This window comes from Pseudonaja textilis, chromosome 2 (assembly GCF_049901715.1).
Source record: "Pseudonaja textilis isolate UNSWEBS1 chromosome 2, rPseTex1.2, whole genome shotgun sequence".
Classification (NCBI taxonomy): Eukaryota; Metazoa; Chordata; class Lepidosauria; order Squamata; family Elapidae; genus Pseudonaja; species Pseudonaja textilis.
This window is the reverse complement of record NC_141991.1, coordinates 98,970,432-98,990,474: the sequence shown is the minus strand read 5'-3', so window position 1 is coordinate 98,990,474 and position 20,043 is coordinate 98,970,432. Positions and strand designations below refer to the sequence as shown.

General features: G+C 38.5%; 1 protein-coding gene across 1 annotated transcript in view; it reads right to left on the bottom strand.

Moving 5' to 3' along the window:
* Positions 1 to 15,994, bottom strand: part of FOXK2 (forkhead box K2) — a 55,165-nt gene extending 39,171 nt beyond the window's left edge. Inside the window, exon 1 of the mRNA XM_026696209.2 lies at positions 15,433 to 15,994. Coding sequence (XP_026551994.1) covers positions 15,433 to 15,818 — 386 coding nt within the window. The 5' untranslated portion in view covers positions 15,819 to 15,994. The remainder of the gene's footprint in view (positions 1 to 15,432) is intronic.
* Positions 15,995 to 20,043: the final 4,049 nt, after the last annotated feature.

Here is a 20,043-nt window from a genome sequence, read left to right as displayed (position 1 = left end):
TTTTCCTTCTTCCGACCATCATCTGTTCTGCTGTGCCGGGAGATTTAGATTAGCTAGGAAGCAGGAAATGGTTGGATTTCTTGCTTTCTAGCTAGTCTTTAGATCTTCGAGTCAGAGCAGCCGAACCTCCCTTAGGATTGAAGGTTTGCTTGCAAGCAAATTCAGTGCAGACTCATGGCAAGCAAATTTGAGAGACTGAGCTCGCTGATGGCAGATAGATAGATCACTGAATGATTCTATGAGCAACTCAATCTGCTTGCTTTGCCTGATTTTGGGTAAAAGTTGCTCTTTTTTAACAAAAAAATCAATATTTATATCAATATTTATAATATTTACATACAAGCCATGCCCAGCCAGTCACATGACCACCAAGCCATACCCACAAATTAGGCCATGCCCACAGAACCACTTAGTGGTCCCTGGGATCTAAAATTATGAGTTTGGTGGTCCCTGAGGTCCAAAAGGTTGGTGACCCCTGGTATAGAGCTTCTCCATCTTTGGCTGCAAAGTATATAATCAATCTGATTTCAGCATTAACCATCTGGTGAAGTCCATGTGCAGAGTCATCTCTTGGGTTGTTGGATAAAAGTATTTGCTATGAACAGCGTGTTCTCTTGACAAACTCTGTTAGTCTTTGCCCTACTTCAGTCTGGATTCAAAGGCCAAACTTGCCTGTTATTCCAGTTACTCTTTGACTTCCTATTTTAGCATTCCAATCCTCTACAATGAAAAGCACATCTTTTGGAATTAATTCTAGAAAGTGTTGTAGGTCTTCATAAAACCAGTCAACTTCACCTCTTCTGCATCAGTGATTGAGGCACAGACCTGGATTACTGTAATGTTGAATGGTTTGCCTTGGATTTCAGTGGGGATCATTCTCTTGTTTTTCTCACCTTTTTAAAATGACTACGAGGGCTACTAAGGTTTTCTTCTAAGAAATTCCTGCCCACGGTAGTAGCTATAAGGGACATCTGAATTAAATTCGCCCATTCCATCCACTTTAGTTCACTAATTCCCGAGTTGCCAATGCAATATATACAGGTAGCCCTTGATTTCAACCACAATTCAGCCCAAACTTTCTGTTGCTAAGTAAAACATTTGTTAAGTGAATTTGCCCCATTTTACAACCTTTCTTGCCACAGTTGTTAAATGAATCGCTGTAGTTGTTAAATTAGTCAAACTGTTGTTAAGTAAATCTGGCATGCCCATTGACTTTGCTTGTCAGAATGTCGCAAGAGGATCATGTGACCCTGGAACACTGCAACCCTCATAAATATGACTCAATTGCCAAATGTCATGGCCATGGGGATGCTACAAAAGTTGTAAGTGTAAAAACTGGCAATAAGTCATTTTTTTCAGTGCCATTGTAACTTTGAACAGTCATTAAATGAACTGTCATAAATTGAGGACTACCTGTATACACATGAATTTACATTACACAAGTATATATAGCATTCTTTACTGTTGACTGCTATAATAATATACAATTTCATTCCCTTTTCTTGTTTTTTTGTTTTCATTTTTGAAGTCCCCTTTTTACATTATTATTTCTTTGAGAATGTATGTATTTGCATCATAATTTTATTTGCATTTTTGTTCTCTTTATATTACCATTAAAGATATTTTTCAAGAAAGCTACAATCTGGATTAAAAGTACTTTGCTCACATGTATAAATTCCACCATCTTTTACGGCTTTAAACCATGTAAAATTTAAAGCACCAGATTAACAGAAAAAAAGTTTCTAAAGAAATGAAATATACTGCATCTTTGCAGTCTAAAAAGAACACTTAAAAAAAATTGCCTGCAGGCTGTAGTTACTGTAGAAACCAAGCTCTTCATCATTTTCTCTAAGCTGAAGACACAAAAGAGGGAAAGTAGGGATCAATGGGAAGCAGCTTATAAAGTTCCTTGTCACATCAGCTTCAGGGAAATCAGACATTAATTCATTAAACGTACCATGTAATGCTTCTGGAATTTGAGGCTCTTCTGTACAAATACAAAAGTAACCCTGCCTATGGTAACACTACAGTATTTGGTGATTCTCAAGACCAAAACTAAATACAAGCTTGTTATGTAGTTCTTAAATTTTATCTTCAACCTAAGATCATGAGCAAATATAATTAATTTGATAGGAAGAAGCATGTCTACACTCGCTTCAGATTTCAAAAAGCTGTTTCAACAAGTTATACAAGTTACTCAAGTCATTTCTCATAAGGCTAACACAACTTTCTTCTTTTCATTTTATCATTCTATTTTAATAAGAAAAAAATGATAATTTTTTCCTGTTTTTCTATTTACAGAATCTGTAGGACTTCCAAACAAAGCTGGGATTATAGGATGGGGGAAAAAGAAAAGAAACAGAAAGCTATAGTGAGATGAAGGGAGAGCAACCTGGTTCACATTCATGAGGTGGACCGGCTGTGTCGTTGGAAAGGAACCTAGGATCAATCAAGGCAGAGCATATCTCAGGAGTATAGAATGTGCGAGCAGACTGCCTGAGCAGGTCCACGGTGGACCATTCCGAGTGGCGCCTGCACCCAGCTCTATTCAGGGAGATGACGGATTGATCTGGCATGCCTACAGATCTCTTTGCATCCCCCGCGAACACCCAATTACGAAGGTTCTTTTCCAGGTTCCCGTCACCAAGGGCGAAGGGGATCAACGCTCTCCAGTGCCGGTGGCCTCAGGATCTCCTTTATGTCTTCCCACCCTTCCCACTCATCCCGGGTGTGATCAGGAAGATGATATTTGAGAAGGCAAAGGTGCTGCTCCTGGTGCCCCACTGGCCTGACATCCATGGTTCACAGACCAGGTTGGTCTGTCAGTCACCAGATTGTGGAGGATTCCCCCTGAAGGGATCTCCCTCAGCCAGGGGTTCATAGATCACCCGGAGCCTCAATGGCTCCAATGGGCCGTCTGGCACTTGAGAGGAGAATTCTGATGGGGGATAACTTCTCCTCCCGCGTAATTAACACTATTCAGGCTGACAGGAAACCATCAACAACTAGAATTTACAATGTATCCTGGAAGGCTTTCTGCCTGTAGTGTGGGGAGAGGGAGCTTGACCCCCATTTCAGTTACAGTGGCCCAAGTACTAGACTTTCTGCAGGCAGAGTTGGATAAGGGACTGGCCCCCACAATGATTCGCAGGCAAGTGGCAGCCCTTTTGACAGTTTTGACATTCAGAAACCTAGAGTTCCTAGCCCAGCTCCTGGTGATCCTCATAGATTCCTCAGAAGTGCCACTAATCTCAAACCTCCAGTGGTACATAGGTCTCCCACCTGGGATCTCTCCAGGGTGCTTCAGGCCCTTATACTAAGGCACCTTTTGAACGATTGAGGACTGTCAGCATTCGATTTCTTTCTTACAAAGTGGTTTTCCTCATGGCCATAACATCGGCCAGGAGGACATCGGAGCTGGCAGCCCTGTCAGTTAGGAAGGATCTTTGCGTCTTCCATGCCAACCAAGTGGTCTTGTGGTTGGACCCTGCCATCATCCCTAAGGTCAACTCCTATTTTCATCAAGCTCAAGAGTTGATCCTGCCAGACTTCTGTGTGGCACTATCTCATGCTCTGGAGAAGGTCTGGCACACTTTGGATTTAAGGCCCTCTGTATATAAGCGGATCGGGGTCTTTAGGAAGATGGAGGCCATGATTTGTGTCATTCCAGCCGACTTCTATGGGCCAGAAAATTACGCCATCAACCACTGGCAGATGGATTAGAGGTTGCATTACCAATGCATAGAAGGAGCATGGCCTAGAAAGACCAAGACATATAACAGCATACTCCACGCGAAGCGCCGCAACAACAGTGGCTTGGGCCACAAAGGCTTCAGTGAAGATCATCTGTCAAGCAGTGGCCTGGTCCTCGCCTACGCCTTTTATTCGCCACTATCAGCTTAACCTCTTCTCTTCAGCAGAACCAGCCTTCAATAGATAGGTCTTGCACAAGGTACTCCAGATACAACAGCCTCAGGACCAAATGGAGATCCACCCGTAGATCATTAGCTTTGTTATGTCCCAAGCTACTGGATCCTATTGACACCACTCTGGAGAAGGACCATTCGTCTTACCTGAGATGCTCCTTCTCAGAGGATGGAGATAGGATCCAGCCCCACCCTGTCAACTGTCTGGTTGCGGGTGTGGAGAGGACAGTTATCAATGATCAACCACTGGAATTGCTGTGACTTTATCGAAAACTGGGGACCGTTGGAGAGCAGGAGGCGTGTCCTCAGTTTAAACAACCCAGTCTAAAGAGCTAGCAGACCAGAGTCAACCCAAGCTCCATCCTCTGAGAGGGAGCGTCTCAGGTAAGACCAACACCCCTTTACAAACATGCTGTTATGCTGTGCTGTCCTGTGTTGAGCTGTGCTATGTTAACTGTTTTTTTTGTTATAATTTGCTCCCCTTGCTCCTGGTTAATGTTCAACATGCACAGTAGATCATCACTAGTTTCGAAAACCTTTCAAAATCTATTTTACCTACTTGGTTAACATAATATATACTATTAATCCATATAACCTCCTGTACTTCCCATTCAATTCCAAGGTTGTTCAGTTTTCTTGTGATTCAGTAGTCTCTGGAACTGAGAAGAATGAAAGGAAACACACACTATTTTGCACTGTGGGGATTCTGAAAAAAATCCTAGGCAATTTAACATTCCAAATAGGCTTTTGCACAGGTCTGGAACTTATATATGTGAATTCACAGATGAATACTAGAAAAACTAACTTACAAGTAACTAATTCCTCGTGGTTTCTATGATTAATAAACTACAACAACCAAAGACAGATAACAGGTCAGATAGCACTCAACATAAAAGCAACCAAGAGGGACAGATTAACAGGGACACAAGAAAGGAGCAAAAAGAAATACAAGCTAATCTGTAGTCTAGAAGAATAAAAGTTGAAATACTGCACAAACAAGAAGAGTGATTCCCAGAAGTGAGACAGCATATTTGCAATCTTTTCCAGGAATCATAGATGAATGTAAAAAAATGGAAATGGTCACTAGGTTCATCTTGGACACAGAGGCCAATGTTCTTGGGATGATAAGAAAGGGCATTTCCACACCCAAGTACAAGAGCCTGAGAGACAGCTACAATCTACCTGTACAGGATCTGTTCTTTTCCACCTCCCCTGCTTTTTCTTACTATCAGTGGGCACTGCCAAAAGAAAGGCAACGACAACCTTACTGCCCCATCCTACCCTCCACATCTTTGGGGAGAGGGAGGCCTAGCATAGGGAATAGTAACTGATCTCTGACGCCACTGCAGGGCAGTAACCCAGGCCTGGCTATGGTATGAGCAAGGGAAGAAAGCACTTGAAGATTCAGTGCTTCTGCATTACAATAGTGTCTTTTCCAAGGAGCCCAAAGCTTTGCTCCTGGATACCCTCCACACAATAGCCATCCACCATATGCTTAGCTCCAATGTCAACAACAAGCAACTCATCATTGTCCAACTTTTATCACAGCTTAAGCAAGCCACAGGATTGTTTCACAGAATTGTTTTTATGAAGCATTTTTATGTTCAGTAACATAATGTGATACTCTTTATTGTCTTTATATGCTGGACTCTCTAGAGACCTTTGTATCAATGTACAAAAAAATTTCAGTGTAACAACTATTGGACTAATAAACCAGACTTCATATGGCAGTTGACAATTTGGCTTACAGTCTGCATATAGGATGCAGGTCACCAGATTGAATAAAAATCATTTTTTTTTTAAAAAAAAATGGACTTTTAAAATTTAAATCAGATTTTTTTTATTTTTGTCAAATTTATTTTAATAAAATGCTTTGTGTAAAAATCTATCTAAAGATAGTTTTCTATTTAAGATACATTAATAATTTATTTTATTCAGTATGAAATGGACCTTAGTTATGTATCATGAGGCTGTATATTCCTCAATATTAGGACTGTTGGGGAGTCAACTGCGAGTTAGAGGAAGAGCTGCTTGCAGGACAGAGATGACAGTTGCTCTTTAAAAATTATGATTTAAATTGAGTTGATTTAAATCAAGCCTTTTTACTAGTGATTTAAATCATGATTTAAATTGACTTGATTTAAATCAAATCCACCCTACAGGTCACTAGAATGAAGAAATGCTGGCTGACTAAGAATTCTATACTAATGACACTCATGTCCCAATGATACAGTATACCTTCACATGGGGAAAAAACCCTCTGCCACACCAATAAACAGACTGATGAAGAATAGGACTGAACCAAACAAGATGGGCTCATTGTTGAACCACCAAGACCAGTAATTCAATTCTGGAGGACCCTGGTGGCCTATTTATTAGGATATGCATGAGCATTTAGGCAACATAATTTCTTTTTAAAGAGAGGCAAGGAATACATATAAATTGTAATTGTAGTCTAAATCTTGATACAAACATATTTCACACTGAGCATCATCTCACCATGCTTTCTCAATAATTTCACTCAAAAGCATGAAGCACAAAACTCTGCCCCAAAATCCAAGCATGCAACCCTCCCAAAAGACAAGCATTAACCCTCAAACACCTCCAGAAGAGTTCTGTCTTCAGCTGTTTCCCTTAGGCAAACAAAGCCGGGGCTAGTAGTCTAACTTCCAATAGGAGGCCATTCCAGAATGCCAGAGTTGCTACCTAAAAGCAGTGACTCTGGGCTACGGCCCCCACATCTCTCCACTAACCACTAATTGCTTTTCCTCACAAGATCAAATAAATTAGGTCAATTAAGTAAAAATGATTCTGAAGGTAGCAAGATGCCAAGCCACAAAGATTGCATAGGTTAATATCTGCACTTTAAACTGTATGTAGAACTTAATGCAGGGCTCATTGCAAAGTTAATGAGCTCTGATTAATGAACGTTGGGTAATACATGAGCTGCTGCATTTTGGGCCAAATAAAATCTCCAAATGGTCTTTAAAAGCAGCCCCATGTTTAACATGTGGCAGTAATCTCACAGAACTATAACAAAGGCATGAATAGCAAGGACCTCATGCCTTAGATAGGGTTACATGAGCATGTAGTTAATTGATTCTTCAGACTTTCATGGCAGACAAAAGACCTAAAAGGGAGTCACAAAAATACATGTGTCATCTCACACACACAATCATAGAGGACAATAAAATAAAGCAGGAAGGAATGGAAGGGAAAAGGCAATTCTACCATTATGTGATCCATATACAGTGATAATACCATTCTGAATTTTTTAAAAATACAGAAATCCACTCTGGAAGGGTACAAATTTTAAAAGTCAGAAATGTGTCCATATCAGCTAAAAAGACTAAAAACTGGCCAAGTGATAACTAATCAATTAACCTGTACTAGTATAACACTGGCACGTGGTGAGAATCAATAAACTAGGTGAAGGTAACTCAGTCAAGAGTGTCATGTGAATATAACCAACTAGAGGAGCAGCTACATAAAGTTTCCCTGCCAGATAGAACATTCAGTTCCTACCAACGTGAAAAGTGAAGAGCAGCATACCTTGGCTCATTTGCTCCCTCCAGCAATTCTGGCCCCATCCAACAGTTGAAGAAACAAGAGCTATGAATTACTATTCAAGCAAGTGTTCCAGCAAGAAACATCAGGCCAGCATGATCTGAATGCCAGCATGTAAATGCCAACATGCTACACAACGCTTCTCTCTGGTCTTGAGAAACTGATCTCTCTCCTCTCACTTACTTTTGGAGACTTTTTAATGATATCTATCTGTATTGATATATAATTTGGAATGCAATTATCTAATATTAAAATATTAGTAAGTAAATAAATAAATCCATACAATATTATTGACTATACAAGAAGTCAGATCTAGTTTTGTTAGTCATTTATGACAACTGAGATTTTTCTTTGAACTTCCTTTCAATCAAATACAGGTAGTCCTCGACTTACGGACACACTTCAGCACAAATTTCTGTTGCTAAGTGAGACGTGTTAAATGAGTTTTCCCCATTTTACAACTTTTCTTGCCACAATTGTTAAGTGAATCACTGCAATTGTTAAATTAGTAACACAGTGGTTAAGTGAGTCTGACTTCCCCATTGACTTTGCTTGATAGGTCACAAAATGGGATCATATGACCCTGGGACAGTGGAATAGTCATAAAGATGAATCAATGGGCAAGCATGTGAATTTTGATCATGTGACCATGGGGATGCTGCAATCGTAGCTATGAAAAACAATCATGTCACTTTTTTCAGTGCGTTGTAATTTTCAATGGTGACTAAATGAACTGTTATAAGTTGAGGACTACCTGTAATAACCTTAGTTTAAAGAAGGTAAAAATAGTTTAACTACCCACACAAGCTACATTTAGAAAAATCAAAATAACAGTTTAGAAAACAAAGGCAATTTCCTTCATGACAGTGAAGAGGAAGCTTATCTCATTGGAACAGTCTGTATAGAAATCACTACACATAGCCTTGAACTTACAACTATTCAAAGTTAGGATGGAACCACTCACGACCCAAGTTAAGGCCACTGCACAGTCATGTGATCATGAGCATTTGGCCACACTAACAATCACCCTTCAATTTCCTCCATCCATCTATCTTCTGCTATCTGCACTTCACCACCTCAGCATTGTCTTCTTGCTCTCACTGATATCAAGATGTGCCTAATAGCTCAGAGGTGTAACACACCAAAAAGCCCCTTTCCAAATGTTCCTTTTGTTGGGTGCAAGGAAGCAAAAACAACCAGATAGATCGATAGATTGATAGACAGATCAGGGTTACAACTGGTGCACCAGACTTACCAGACTTGAGCCCAATATTTCCATTGCTAAGCAAGACAGTTAAGTGAGTTTTGCCCCATTTTATTATCTTTTTGCCAGCTGTTAAGTGAATCATGAAATAATCAAATGAATATGGAATGCCCCACTGACTTTTCTTGTCAGAAGTCAGCTGCAAAGGTTACAAATGGTGAACACATGACCCGGGGAAGCGCAACTGTCAAAAATACACGCCAGTTGTCAAGTTTGATCATACAACCAAGGGGATGCTGCAATGGTCCTAAGTGCAAAAAACAGTCATAAGTCACTTATTTCAATGCCGTTGTAGCTTCGAATGGTCACTAAAAAATGGTTGTCAAGGACTACCTGTAGTTTCTTTATTGCTGTTTGCCCATAGGCAGGAATTTAGCCAGACTAAGGCCTTCTCATCTATCAGATAAACCTTATGAAGGTTTATAGATGATCCCTTCTGGGTCTTTTTCTGCATACTAAGAACTCAAGGCTGATTTATCTCTTAGTTTCTTGCGAAAGAGCCCTCCCTCTTGCAATTCTGTGCCAGACTCCAACACACCTTTGCCAGACTGACACTGGACTTTTATAACTAAAATGTTTAAAACATTAACCATTTAAAAACTAAAACATTAAAAGTTAACAACAATTGAATAAAAAAAGGAAGTGCATAAAAATGTGGTTGTTAATTTATAGCTAGGACAGATCTAAGAATTTATCATTTATGGATTAACTGTAGATAAGGAAGCTGACTTGGCTTCCATAAATAAAAAAACAAAATCAAATGTTTAATTTAATCCAGTCTGCTTATAAGCATCAACACAGATGAGCTTGTAGATGGTATTAATCAGATTTTATTATACTACCATGAGACCTCTTAGCCAGGATTCTATGTCTTTTGAGACCAGATCTGGTGATAGTTGTAGAGATAGATGAACCTATTGCATTACCATTGGTCAAAGCATATCAGTGATGCAGAACATTAAAATAGTGGTCCTTAGGTACATCAGTATTGTATTTGGGATTTCATAGCATCCATGGGCATATTCCAATTTGTAACTGAGTGTGTGTGTTTGTGTGTCTGTCTTTCTACCTGTAAATGAATGAAATGAAATGAATGATAAAGGCATATAATCTAGTTCTGCTCATACATGTGATATGGATGATATGTAGGTAGAGCTTAATCTCAGAAAATAACATCTGACACAATAATGCCTATGCCTTCTGCGACATATTTTCTAACGTTCTGAAGATAAAATTGTACTGTTCTATTTCAGGAAAACTAAAGGAAAATATCTAACACACAATCTATTCAAATTCTGAGAGATGTTTCAGGTGTACTCTGAAAGCATAGGAAAGAAGTTTGATTTAAACCATATGCATTCTCAATTTTTTTGTATCATACCTGATCATAATCAATTGAATCAGAGCTTATGTGCATGAGATGCTGCCTCAAACTGATTTTCTTCTAAAAAGGAATACAAATACTAGTAATAGTTGTTAAATATTTATAGTCACAGGATAGATTTCTTTCTGCAAAGTCACAGGCTAGTTATTTATGAATGGCTAGCATCACACTTCAGGCAAAATTCCTTCATTCTGGGAGACTGCAAATAGTACAGTAATAATGGTCCAGTACCAGAAATTATGTAACAATTTTTTTTTTTCAAATATCACTTTGGTGTGTGTGTTTTTTGGAAGAAAATTATCTTGGTTGCTCAACTAGATGATCCTTACCAGAAGGACTGTAATCTCTGCCTGATCTTGCAGTGGTTTTTGATGCTATTGACCTTGATGTACAATTTTACATTTTCTCTACTTCTCTTCACAGTTGATAGCATTTGAGTTTCCACAAGAAACTCAAATACCATTTTGTCCCCAATGCTGTTTTACATGTTTGATATCTCCTGGACTTACAACTCCTATTTGAGAAACAGGTGGCTGTCATGGCCAGGAGAGCCTTTGCACAACAGACAGGTTGTGCATCAGTTAAGCCCTTTCCTGGACCAATGATTCCTGAACACAATAGTCAAGATGAGAGGCTAGTCACCTCCCATCTTGACTACTGCAAGGTGCTCTGCATGGAGCTGCCCTTGAAAAGTTTCCTAAAGCTTCAGTAGGTTCAAAATGTGACAGCCTACATGGTTTATGCAACCTAAATTTGCACATGTTATCTTTCCTAGGGCAGCAATATTGGCTATCAATTTGCTTGTAGGTCAAATTCAAGATGCTAGTTGTCAACATCAAGCCCTACATGGCTTGGGACCAGGTTGTTTGAAGAACCATCTTTTTCCAGTCATATCTACCCAACACCACCAGGCAGGGAATGCTATCGGTTCAACCTCCTAAGGAAGTCTAACTTAGTGGGACCAGAAGAATGGCCTTATCCATGGTACTCCTTCCCTGTGAAACATCAGGATCTGCAAAAATAGAATTGGCCCCCACTCTTGACACTCAAAGGCCCTAAAAACATAGTTCTGCCAATGGATCTGGGGACCCCAAAATGATATGTAACCCATCAAGTGGCTCATCTGATAGTAGTCACCAGGGATAATGCGGGGTTATTGTATGAGTACTGAGGTTTTATTTTTCTAAGCAGCCGAGAGTGAATTGGGCAACCATATAAAATTTCTTAATTTATACCAAGGGTGTATTATCCTTCTAATGGTGTACTACATTATTAATCAAGGTATTTTTCCTTGCAACAATAAAAAATTTGGCGGAAAGTGGTCCTTAGTTGCCGAGGAGTGAGGAACTTTTGATCCTAATAAACATATTGCACTTTGCAGCCAAACATTCTTTATATTTCAATGAAGAACTATTTCCTTCACATATAGCATATGGATAGTTTCATTTTAGGTGAAGCCCAGTAATAACGTCCAGGATTCTCAACCAATTACTTTCTTGCTTGTGGTCTGTAAAGCAGGTATTTTTACTTGGTTAAAACCTAAATCTGTATATACAGGGAGTCTTTGACTTACTACTATAATTGAGCATAGAATTACAGTTGTAAGTCATGCTAATCATTAAGCAGGTCAGCATGTGATCATATCTGATTTGATGACTTTTTTTGCAGCAATCATTCACAGCCATAAATACGAGCCAGCTGCCAAGCACTCAAAATATGATCATGTGACTGTGGGTGGGCATTGGTCATTGTGTTTGAATCCTAGTCATAAATAGCCCAGGGGGTGTCCGTCATAATTAAACAGTCACTAAGTGAGTAATTTTAAGTTGAGGACTACCTATACAAATTTTTTGAGGGTTAGGGTTAGGGTTAATGTAGCTAAGGTGTCTTGCATAGACAGTTGCTTTACTGTGATATTTACCTGTTAATTTCTAAGTTGTGCCAAGCACAAAATGATTTTTTTTAAAAAGGACAGAGAGCTCTAACGTAAAACATTACTGGATAATCAGTGCTTATTTTTAAGACACCTCAAAATTATTTTCAGTTTTTCCAATGCTAGATATTACAAGCCCTATTCATATCTCTGTAAACCAAAAAGAAACCAATGTTACAGCTGAAAATGGGGGGAAACAGCTGAATACATTTATATTTTTAAATCTCTGGATTTTGAGGCCTCATCTGAATATTGTTAAGTACTAACTAGAATTACCAATCCCAATCTTCTTAAGTAAGAGTACCAATTAAACCCACTTTGATAATTAGGGATTTGTTAACAAGCCAACTGTTTGCTCAAGATGAAACATCACAGGTTGAACAACTGCAATCTCAAAGTTCTCAATTTACAAAACCTGCATACTATTCTCATACCCCACTGATAACCTCCACTGTAGAATTCTAAAAAAACTGGCAGATCAAAGCTCCACATTTTAACCACTATTTAGTAGCCTTTATTTCAAAACAAATCCTATTATTTTAATCACTGGAAATCCAATGTTATACCAACATAAAGTTCACATTGTTAAGTAAGAAAATTTTAAAACTATGTGAAAGATAAAAGACTTATTTAAGATAAAGGAACTGACTATAATCTATGTTGGTATAAATTTCTTAGAATTAATATAAATGGCATATACAAATCACCACTCTGGTTCACAATTTCACATGATTTTTCATATGGAAAATACCCCTTTCAAAAGTACGTAAGTCTTAGCATAATTATTTTAACTTTTATTATTTACAGAATAAGTTTAACTTCATGGTTTATATTTCAAGACATTACTTTCCATCACATAGCAGATTAAAAATAATTTGATAGTGGGATGAATGTGTGTATATATGTATGCACACAAACACACACACACAGAGGGAGGGGGGGAGAGGGGAAGAGAGAGAAAACTTTTCAATTAAATCATATATATTTTCATTTACTGGCTCTTACATGTGATGCCGTATATTCCCTGATGTTATTTCTGCAACCTATTTTTCTGAATAAATGAAAATAAGTATGACTTTTATGTATTTTTCCAAATCAAAATATTAATGGTATTAAATCTTAATGTATGTATAAACTGTTAAACAGGGCATTTTCAAAGTGGAAATAAACATGAGAGATCAAATCTGGGCAAAGATCTTAAGTGAATGGAATTTGAAGTCCGTAAGTAAGATGATCTCAAAATTACCTAAGCCTTCATCCTAAAATTAAACAAGATTAGGATTCTTTACTATGAAAGGTATCATGCTACGTATGTTGACAGTCATCAACACTGAAACTAAAAAAAAAATGCCAATCCACAAAAATGCTATGTTTATGTGTATATTAATTTTTTCTCCCAAATAATTCATCTTTAAATGGAAGTATTGTTAGCTTCACTAGAATACAGTGATACAGGGAAATAAAATTTTTCTGTTTAATTTTCCTTTGGAGAACTGTCATAAATTCAGAAGGATTTATTTTGGGTAATATTGGGGTAACAAACATGGATTATTAATTTAAGTACAATTGAAATGTGTATTGAAATTATAAGGTTTACCTTCAAAATCTTTGTTTTCAGTAAGAATCAGCTTTACTATGACTAGAACTGCATATCATCAATTAGCAAGTACAGTATGTCTTTAGCTAACAATAATATTTAAAGACATATATGTTAACAAAACAGTGGTTAAATTATCCAAAACCATCTTTCAAAAAAAAAAAAAAGCTGCAGCGCAGGAACATATTATCAATATCCTAACATTCAGCAGGTAAATTGATTTTATAACTATACTCTTATGGAATTTTTTTCTTGCAAGCAAGGATAAGGTTTTCAAATTTAGAATGGGTGGAAAGACAAATAAACTACTATTAAGAAATATATTCTGTGAAAAGGTATGTGCAACAAGATAAATAATAATCAAAGATAATCACATAATAGTTTGTTTCATTCTATGACTTACATTGGTACATCCAAGATACACTCAAATAATAAAAGACTTTTACACAGAGTTGTTATCTATAAGACAACAGGATTTAATGGAGAAGTTCAAAACAGCTACAAAGGAGAATTCAAAAACACTAGACTCACAAGGGCATTTTTTTCTCAAAACTATCTGGACAGAGTAACTGATAAATCTGAACAGTAGTAAAAACACATTTAAAGTTTCAACATTGAGATTACACTCATTTGTCACTGAATGACTGCATTTGCAATTTTTTTTTAGATTACAGCATTATCCCTTATTGTAATACTAAGATATGCTCTTTTTTCCAACTGTAGAGTATGCAAAGCAGTACAGTGAAAGGCTCTACATTTCTGTCTATTAATTTGTTTTAACTTAATCCGAATTAAAACAGAATAGCTGGCCTTTCCAATAAATGACATCCCCTGCGTGACAATTACAAAAGTCAAGTAACACAATGAGTTACACTAGTAAGATGACACCATGAATAAACACCTCACTAATTAACTTTTAATGAGGTGTACTTATTGTCCTTACTGTATTTCCAAAATGCTTTTCCCATTTTAAGAGTAACGATCTCCAAATATTTTCCCTTCAACAGAATACCTTCAAAAGCAGCTCCTTTTCTAAGCCATCCCCTCGCCATTTTTTTCTTTTTTTAAATTAAAACACACACTCTTTTAGCCATAAGATAAACCCTCGGTGTGGAGATACTTCTTTGAATACTGAAAAGTATATCTGTTTTCCTTGAAAACACCAGGCCTCTCATACACCACCACCACCCACTTACTCGAAAAGTACAGCAGTGTGTGTGTGCATCATGTGTGCAGCCTGGAAGACAACTTGGAAGCCCAAGTCTAGGTAATTGGGGGGGGGGGGAGTATTTATCCATAACTGCAGCCATGACGGCGAAACTCAAGATTTTGTAACCCAAGAGGAGTTGCTTCCCACACAATAAATCGTTTGTGATCTCAAAGCCGGACAAAACAGAGAGCAACCAAGCGCCATGTCTTGGCCAGCTTGAGCGAAGAAGCGGGGCTCATGTGCTGCTTGCTGCTGCTGCTGCGGACACCCTTCAATGCTCCTTGTGCGGGTGCTGCTGCCGCCACTACAACGAGGCTCCTCCGCAAGCGACATCCTTCGGCCTTGGAGCCCCTGGAGATGCTTGAAACGCCTTGGGCTCGCCTCTCACGCCCCCCTCACCGCCCGACGAACACGCCGGGAAGGCGAGAGCGGCGACCGGCGAGCGAAGAGCAAGGTCTTGGCCGGAACGCGTGTCTCAATCCCCACCACCACCACCACCACCACCACCACCCACCGGCATTCCCTCGCTCCCTCCTCCTCCTCACACTCACACGCGGGGCAGCTGCAACGGTGGCGCCCCCCGGCGCTGGAACACTCCGTCCACGAAGACGCCGTTCTTGCCCAGGCAACGCAGGTAGAAATCACCACTGCCAGACGAAGGACTGGCGGCAACAGGCGACGACTGAGTCCCGGTCCCGTCGCCGGTGAGGGTTGAGGCGGGGCCGCCACCGCTGTTGGCAGGGGCCTGGGCCTGAGCGGGCGGGGCAGTGAAAATCTCCAGGTGCCGCCGGGAGATGAAACTGGAGTGGCCCATGCTTACGTCCACCGAGCCCTGCGAGGAGTTGCGGCCGATGGTTACTGAGCGCTTTTTCATGAGGTATTCGAACTCGCGGCCCTCTAACCGGGCCACGGCCGCCGATGCCGTCCCCGCCGCCATCTTGGCCGAGACAGCGCGCGGGACCGAATGGCGCCCCCTCTGTTTCCCCCGCGCGCGCGCGCGCGCGCCCCTCCCCCCTCCCCGAATTCCCCACACCGCCCGCCGGGTCGGCCCCAGACACCGACAGACGCAGCGGCAGAGTGGTGCCGTGCAACCCACACTCACGCTATTCCCCTTCCACTAGACAGGCTGCCGGCCTAGCCAATGAGCGTGCTGCACGCTCTTTGGAGCTTTTCGGTCTCCGCCACTCACAAGCGTCACCGGGATCGACGCAAGGCAACGAGGGTAGATTGTGCCGCACTGGAGACAGGCAGGCAACCAGTTGGAATGAAAGCTTGGATTGGATTTGTAATCATTTGGAGTGGGACGGTGGTAGATAGAATGGGTTACTACTTGTAACAGCAAAAACTTATTGCGGCAAGAACTAGCTTTAACAAATTGCCGGAAAGCTCCATAAATGTATTGCAAGGAACTTAAAAACTTCTTAATGTAATGCTCTCAGTTCATTCCTCTATAGATAATATACATGCATTCTCTCATGACAGGGGAAGTAGATTCTCAGTTGCTTAAGCAAAAATAATCAACACTCCTTATTTTGCTTTTTTCAGATATTATACTGAATTTGTTCTGTAATATCAGGGTGTACTGTATGGTAACAGCAATTGTTTTCATATGTATACCACATTAAGGAGAAAGCTGCTTATGCAAGTATTCTCTTTTAACGTTTAGCATTGATGTAAAAGAGGATGCTATTTACTGCAAAAGAAAAATGTGAGTCTTTCTCAAGTGAGTTTTAAATACACTCGCTGCTACTGTCACAGCTACTGAGGTACTTAAACGGATCCATAAACTTTTCTGCATTTTTATGCTAAAAAATTAACTGTGTGTATTGGCATATATAATATTTTGTTATATTCACTTTTGTATGAAATTTTCTCTTACATATTTTGTGCATTTTAACTATCAACCCTTAACATGCACTTTAAAATGTTTAATTCCCTCTGTATACACCTTTTATGTGCATTATACCTATCAAACATGTTTATATTTATATGACTTTGCCCAATATATATTGTTTTACTTCTAATAGGTTGATAGTCCTAACAGTATGCCCTGTTTCACCAAATGAATGGTTCTGTTTGGCAGATCAAAGCAAATAATACTTTATCCTCTTACAACAACTTTCTCTTGATAGGATTGCTTATCCACGGAACTAGCAAATATAACCAAGATTATAAAAGTCAGCTTTTATTACAGCTCTCACAGTCCCAGATTCCCTTGGCATTTACAGGATGGTTTGAAAAGGATAACTGCATAAGATCTTGGAAATCCTCTTCCAAGAAATCATAACATAAACAGAACAATGATATATGTTTCACATTTTCAGCCAAGTTTAGCAAACAAGAGGGGGTTGGGTTTTTTTGAAGATCAGAGTACAATACACCAAATCTGTTGTTAACTTCAAAACATTTGTATTTATTTACCTTTAGCATTTTTAAAGGAGCACACAATATTACAGAAGTTATTTTAAAAAGGAAGTTTGAAAATAGTACTGAAAATATTATAATTGATTTCAAGAGGGTATCTTGCAGCAAAAGCAGGAACCAAAGCATGGAAGACCCTATCCTTGGTTTGCCTCAGGTAAAGGATGGATCCACAGAAAGACCTTTGATAGTAAAGAGCAGGTTGATTTATATGAGGTGGGAGAGAGGGGGAGAGGTGGGGAGAAGATAGTCTAGTCCTTTGATTTGGTCAAATACATTTATTTCATTCATGTTTATAGTCTACTATTCCATGAATCTAAGAAAGGAAACATGGAAAGAAATTTCTCTCGTTTATCCTCACAGCAAAATATCAAAGCACTTTTTCTGAAAAATATATTCTTCAGTCGTATCCAGCCCTTCACAACCTCATTGATCGTAGCATGCCAGGCCCCTCCATCCTCCACTGTCTCCCAAATTTGCCCAAATTCATGTTCATTGCATGGATGACACTATCTAATCATCTCATATTCTAGTCTTCTTATCCATTTGCCTTCAATTTTTCTTAACATCAGGGTCTTTTCCAATCAGTCCTCTCTTCTCATTACATGACTAAAATATTTGAGCTTCAGCTTTAATATCTGTGCTTACAAAGGACAGTGAAGGTTTGTTCCTTTTTGGGTTGAGCCTAAAAGAAGCTTTTTATGTTTGTTAGAAAAGATGCCACCAGACCTTAATTGGACTAGAAGACCTCCAAGGTCCCTTCCAACTGTTATTCTGACACCATTGCAATGATGAAAAGAAGGCCATGGAGCTAAATCTCATCCATCAAGATGAAGACTTCTGATTTTTGCTCCCATAGACTAACAAGACTCTCCTTCTACAATATTTTCTCATAACAACTCATGATCTAAAATGAGCTGAAAAATACCAGCTGCTATAGCCCATACACAAGAGCTTGTGGTTAAGTGAGAGATGTTTCAAACTGAGGACAGAACTAATTGGAGGCTATGTATTTGTTCAAGATCAATGAGATATGTTTTTTTAAACACCATCCCAGTTAATAAACTATTTTCTGAATGTTATAGTATTCAATTTAACAGTGGTTTTTTTATACTGAACTTTAAAATTATGTTTGATTACAAGACTCATTTGTATATTTTATACCATGCTGTGTATTAAATGAAGACTTAAATGTTTATTTTAAAGTTCCTGACATTTTACAGTAGATTGTCCTCAAGTATTATTTATTGCCACTGATAATCAGTATTTGTTGTGTAGCTCAAAGAAAAATATTTTATATGATGGAAATGGAAGGAGTCCATTTTAGAAAAAGCAAATAGGGATTCTTGAAAAAGTAACTGCCCATCCTTAGCGCTAGGTTTGCTCTTTGTTTTAGATCAGGTTATTTTATTTTATTTTAATATTTTTATTTAAAAAAAATAAAAATACAAATCTCTATTCACATTAATAGTGTTCATGTCGTTATTAACACATACCTCTCCTTTTATACATCAGCTCTTATTTCTATCTTCCACCCATTTGTACCACCTATCCCAAACCGCATAATAGTCTGAATCATCTTTGCCTCTTAATTCCATTGTGAATTTATCCAGTTCCGCACAAGCCATTATTTTTTGTGTCAAGTCTTCTTCAGATGGTATCTTTTCCTTCTTCCATCCCTGTGCGAAGGTTATTCTCGCCACAGTTATATGTATAATGATGTATCGGATGACCTTGCTCAAGTTTCCCTTAATTATTCCTAATAATAATAATAACATTCCTAATAAGAATATTTCCAGAGAGAGAGAGAGAAAGAGAGAGAGAGAAAGACTCTAAAAAAAACCCTGCCTTAATTCTGCATACTATAGAGCAGGCAGAGAGAAACTATAAAAACAACCTTTCAAGATTCTGTTGTTATATCCCATACAATAAAGTGGAGTTCCAGTACAATCATTGTAGAGTCTATTTTCAAGTAGCAGATATATTTCAGTGGTAGTGGTATTTTGCTAAATTTAAATTACTAGCATTGGGACATATTGAGAATGGAGCCTAATAATGCAGAATGCTGATGTGTGAGGTATTAGCAATTCTTATTAAGGTTTTGTGTTTTGATAATTTTTATTGTTTGTTTAGCTATCCAGGATGAGCAGCCATATAAATCTTTTAAATAAATATTTAATTATTCACATGCAAGGATTTATGCTTTTGTCTTTGTTATACTGATTTACTGCCAAACTTCCATTAGTTTAGAAGCAAATGAGCAAATATTAACAGTTTTGATAGTAGTATCTGTATGTAAATAAGTTTTAAAATTAGGATACTTTTATAGTATCCTAAGTTCATTCTAAAAGCATTACTGTGATAGAAAGCAGAGCAATCATCTGAAATTCCAGATATCAATTCATTACTTAATAAATTAAATTGTTGAACAATGCCAGGAAAATAAATTGCACGCTACAATACCAAAAGCAGCCCCATTCTAAAATAAGTTTTTCCTCCTAAGGCATATACTGTAATTCAGAGGTTGTTTTTACTAATAAATATTCACAACAGAGTATCAATGAATTCCGGTGTAGTAGTTCACTGAAGATATTTGAAGTTACATGTCTATGGAGATTCTCAGTCAAAGGTGCTTTTCAAAGGGCAACTGGACTTTCTTTGCTTTTTCCCTGAAGACATTTCACTTCTCATCCAAGAAGGTTCTTCAGTCAGAAGTGGACTTCTTCAGAACTGAAGAAGCT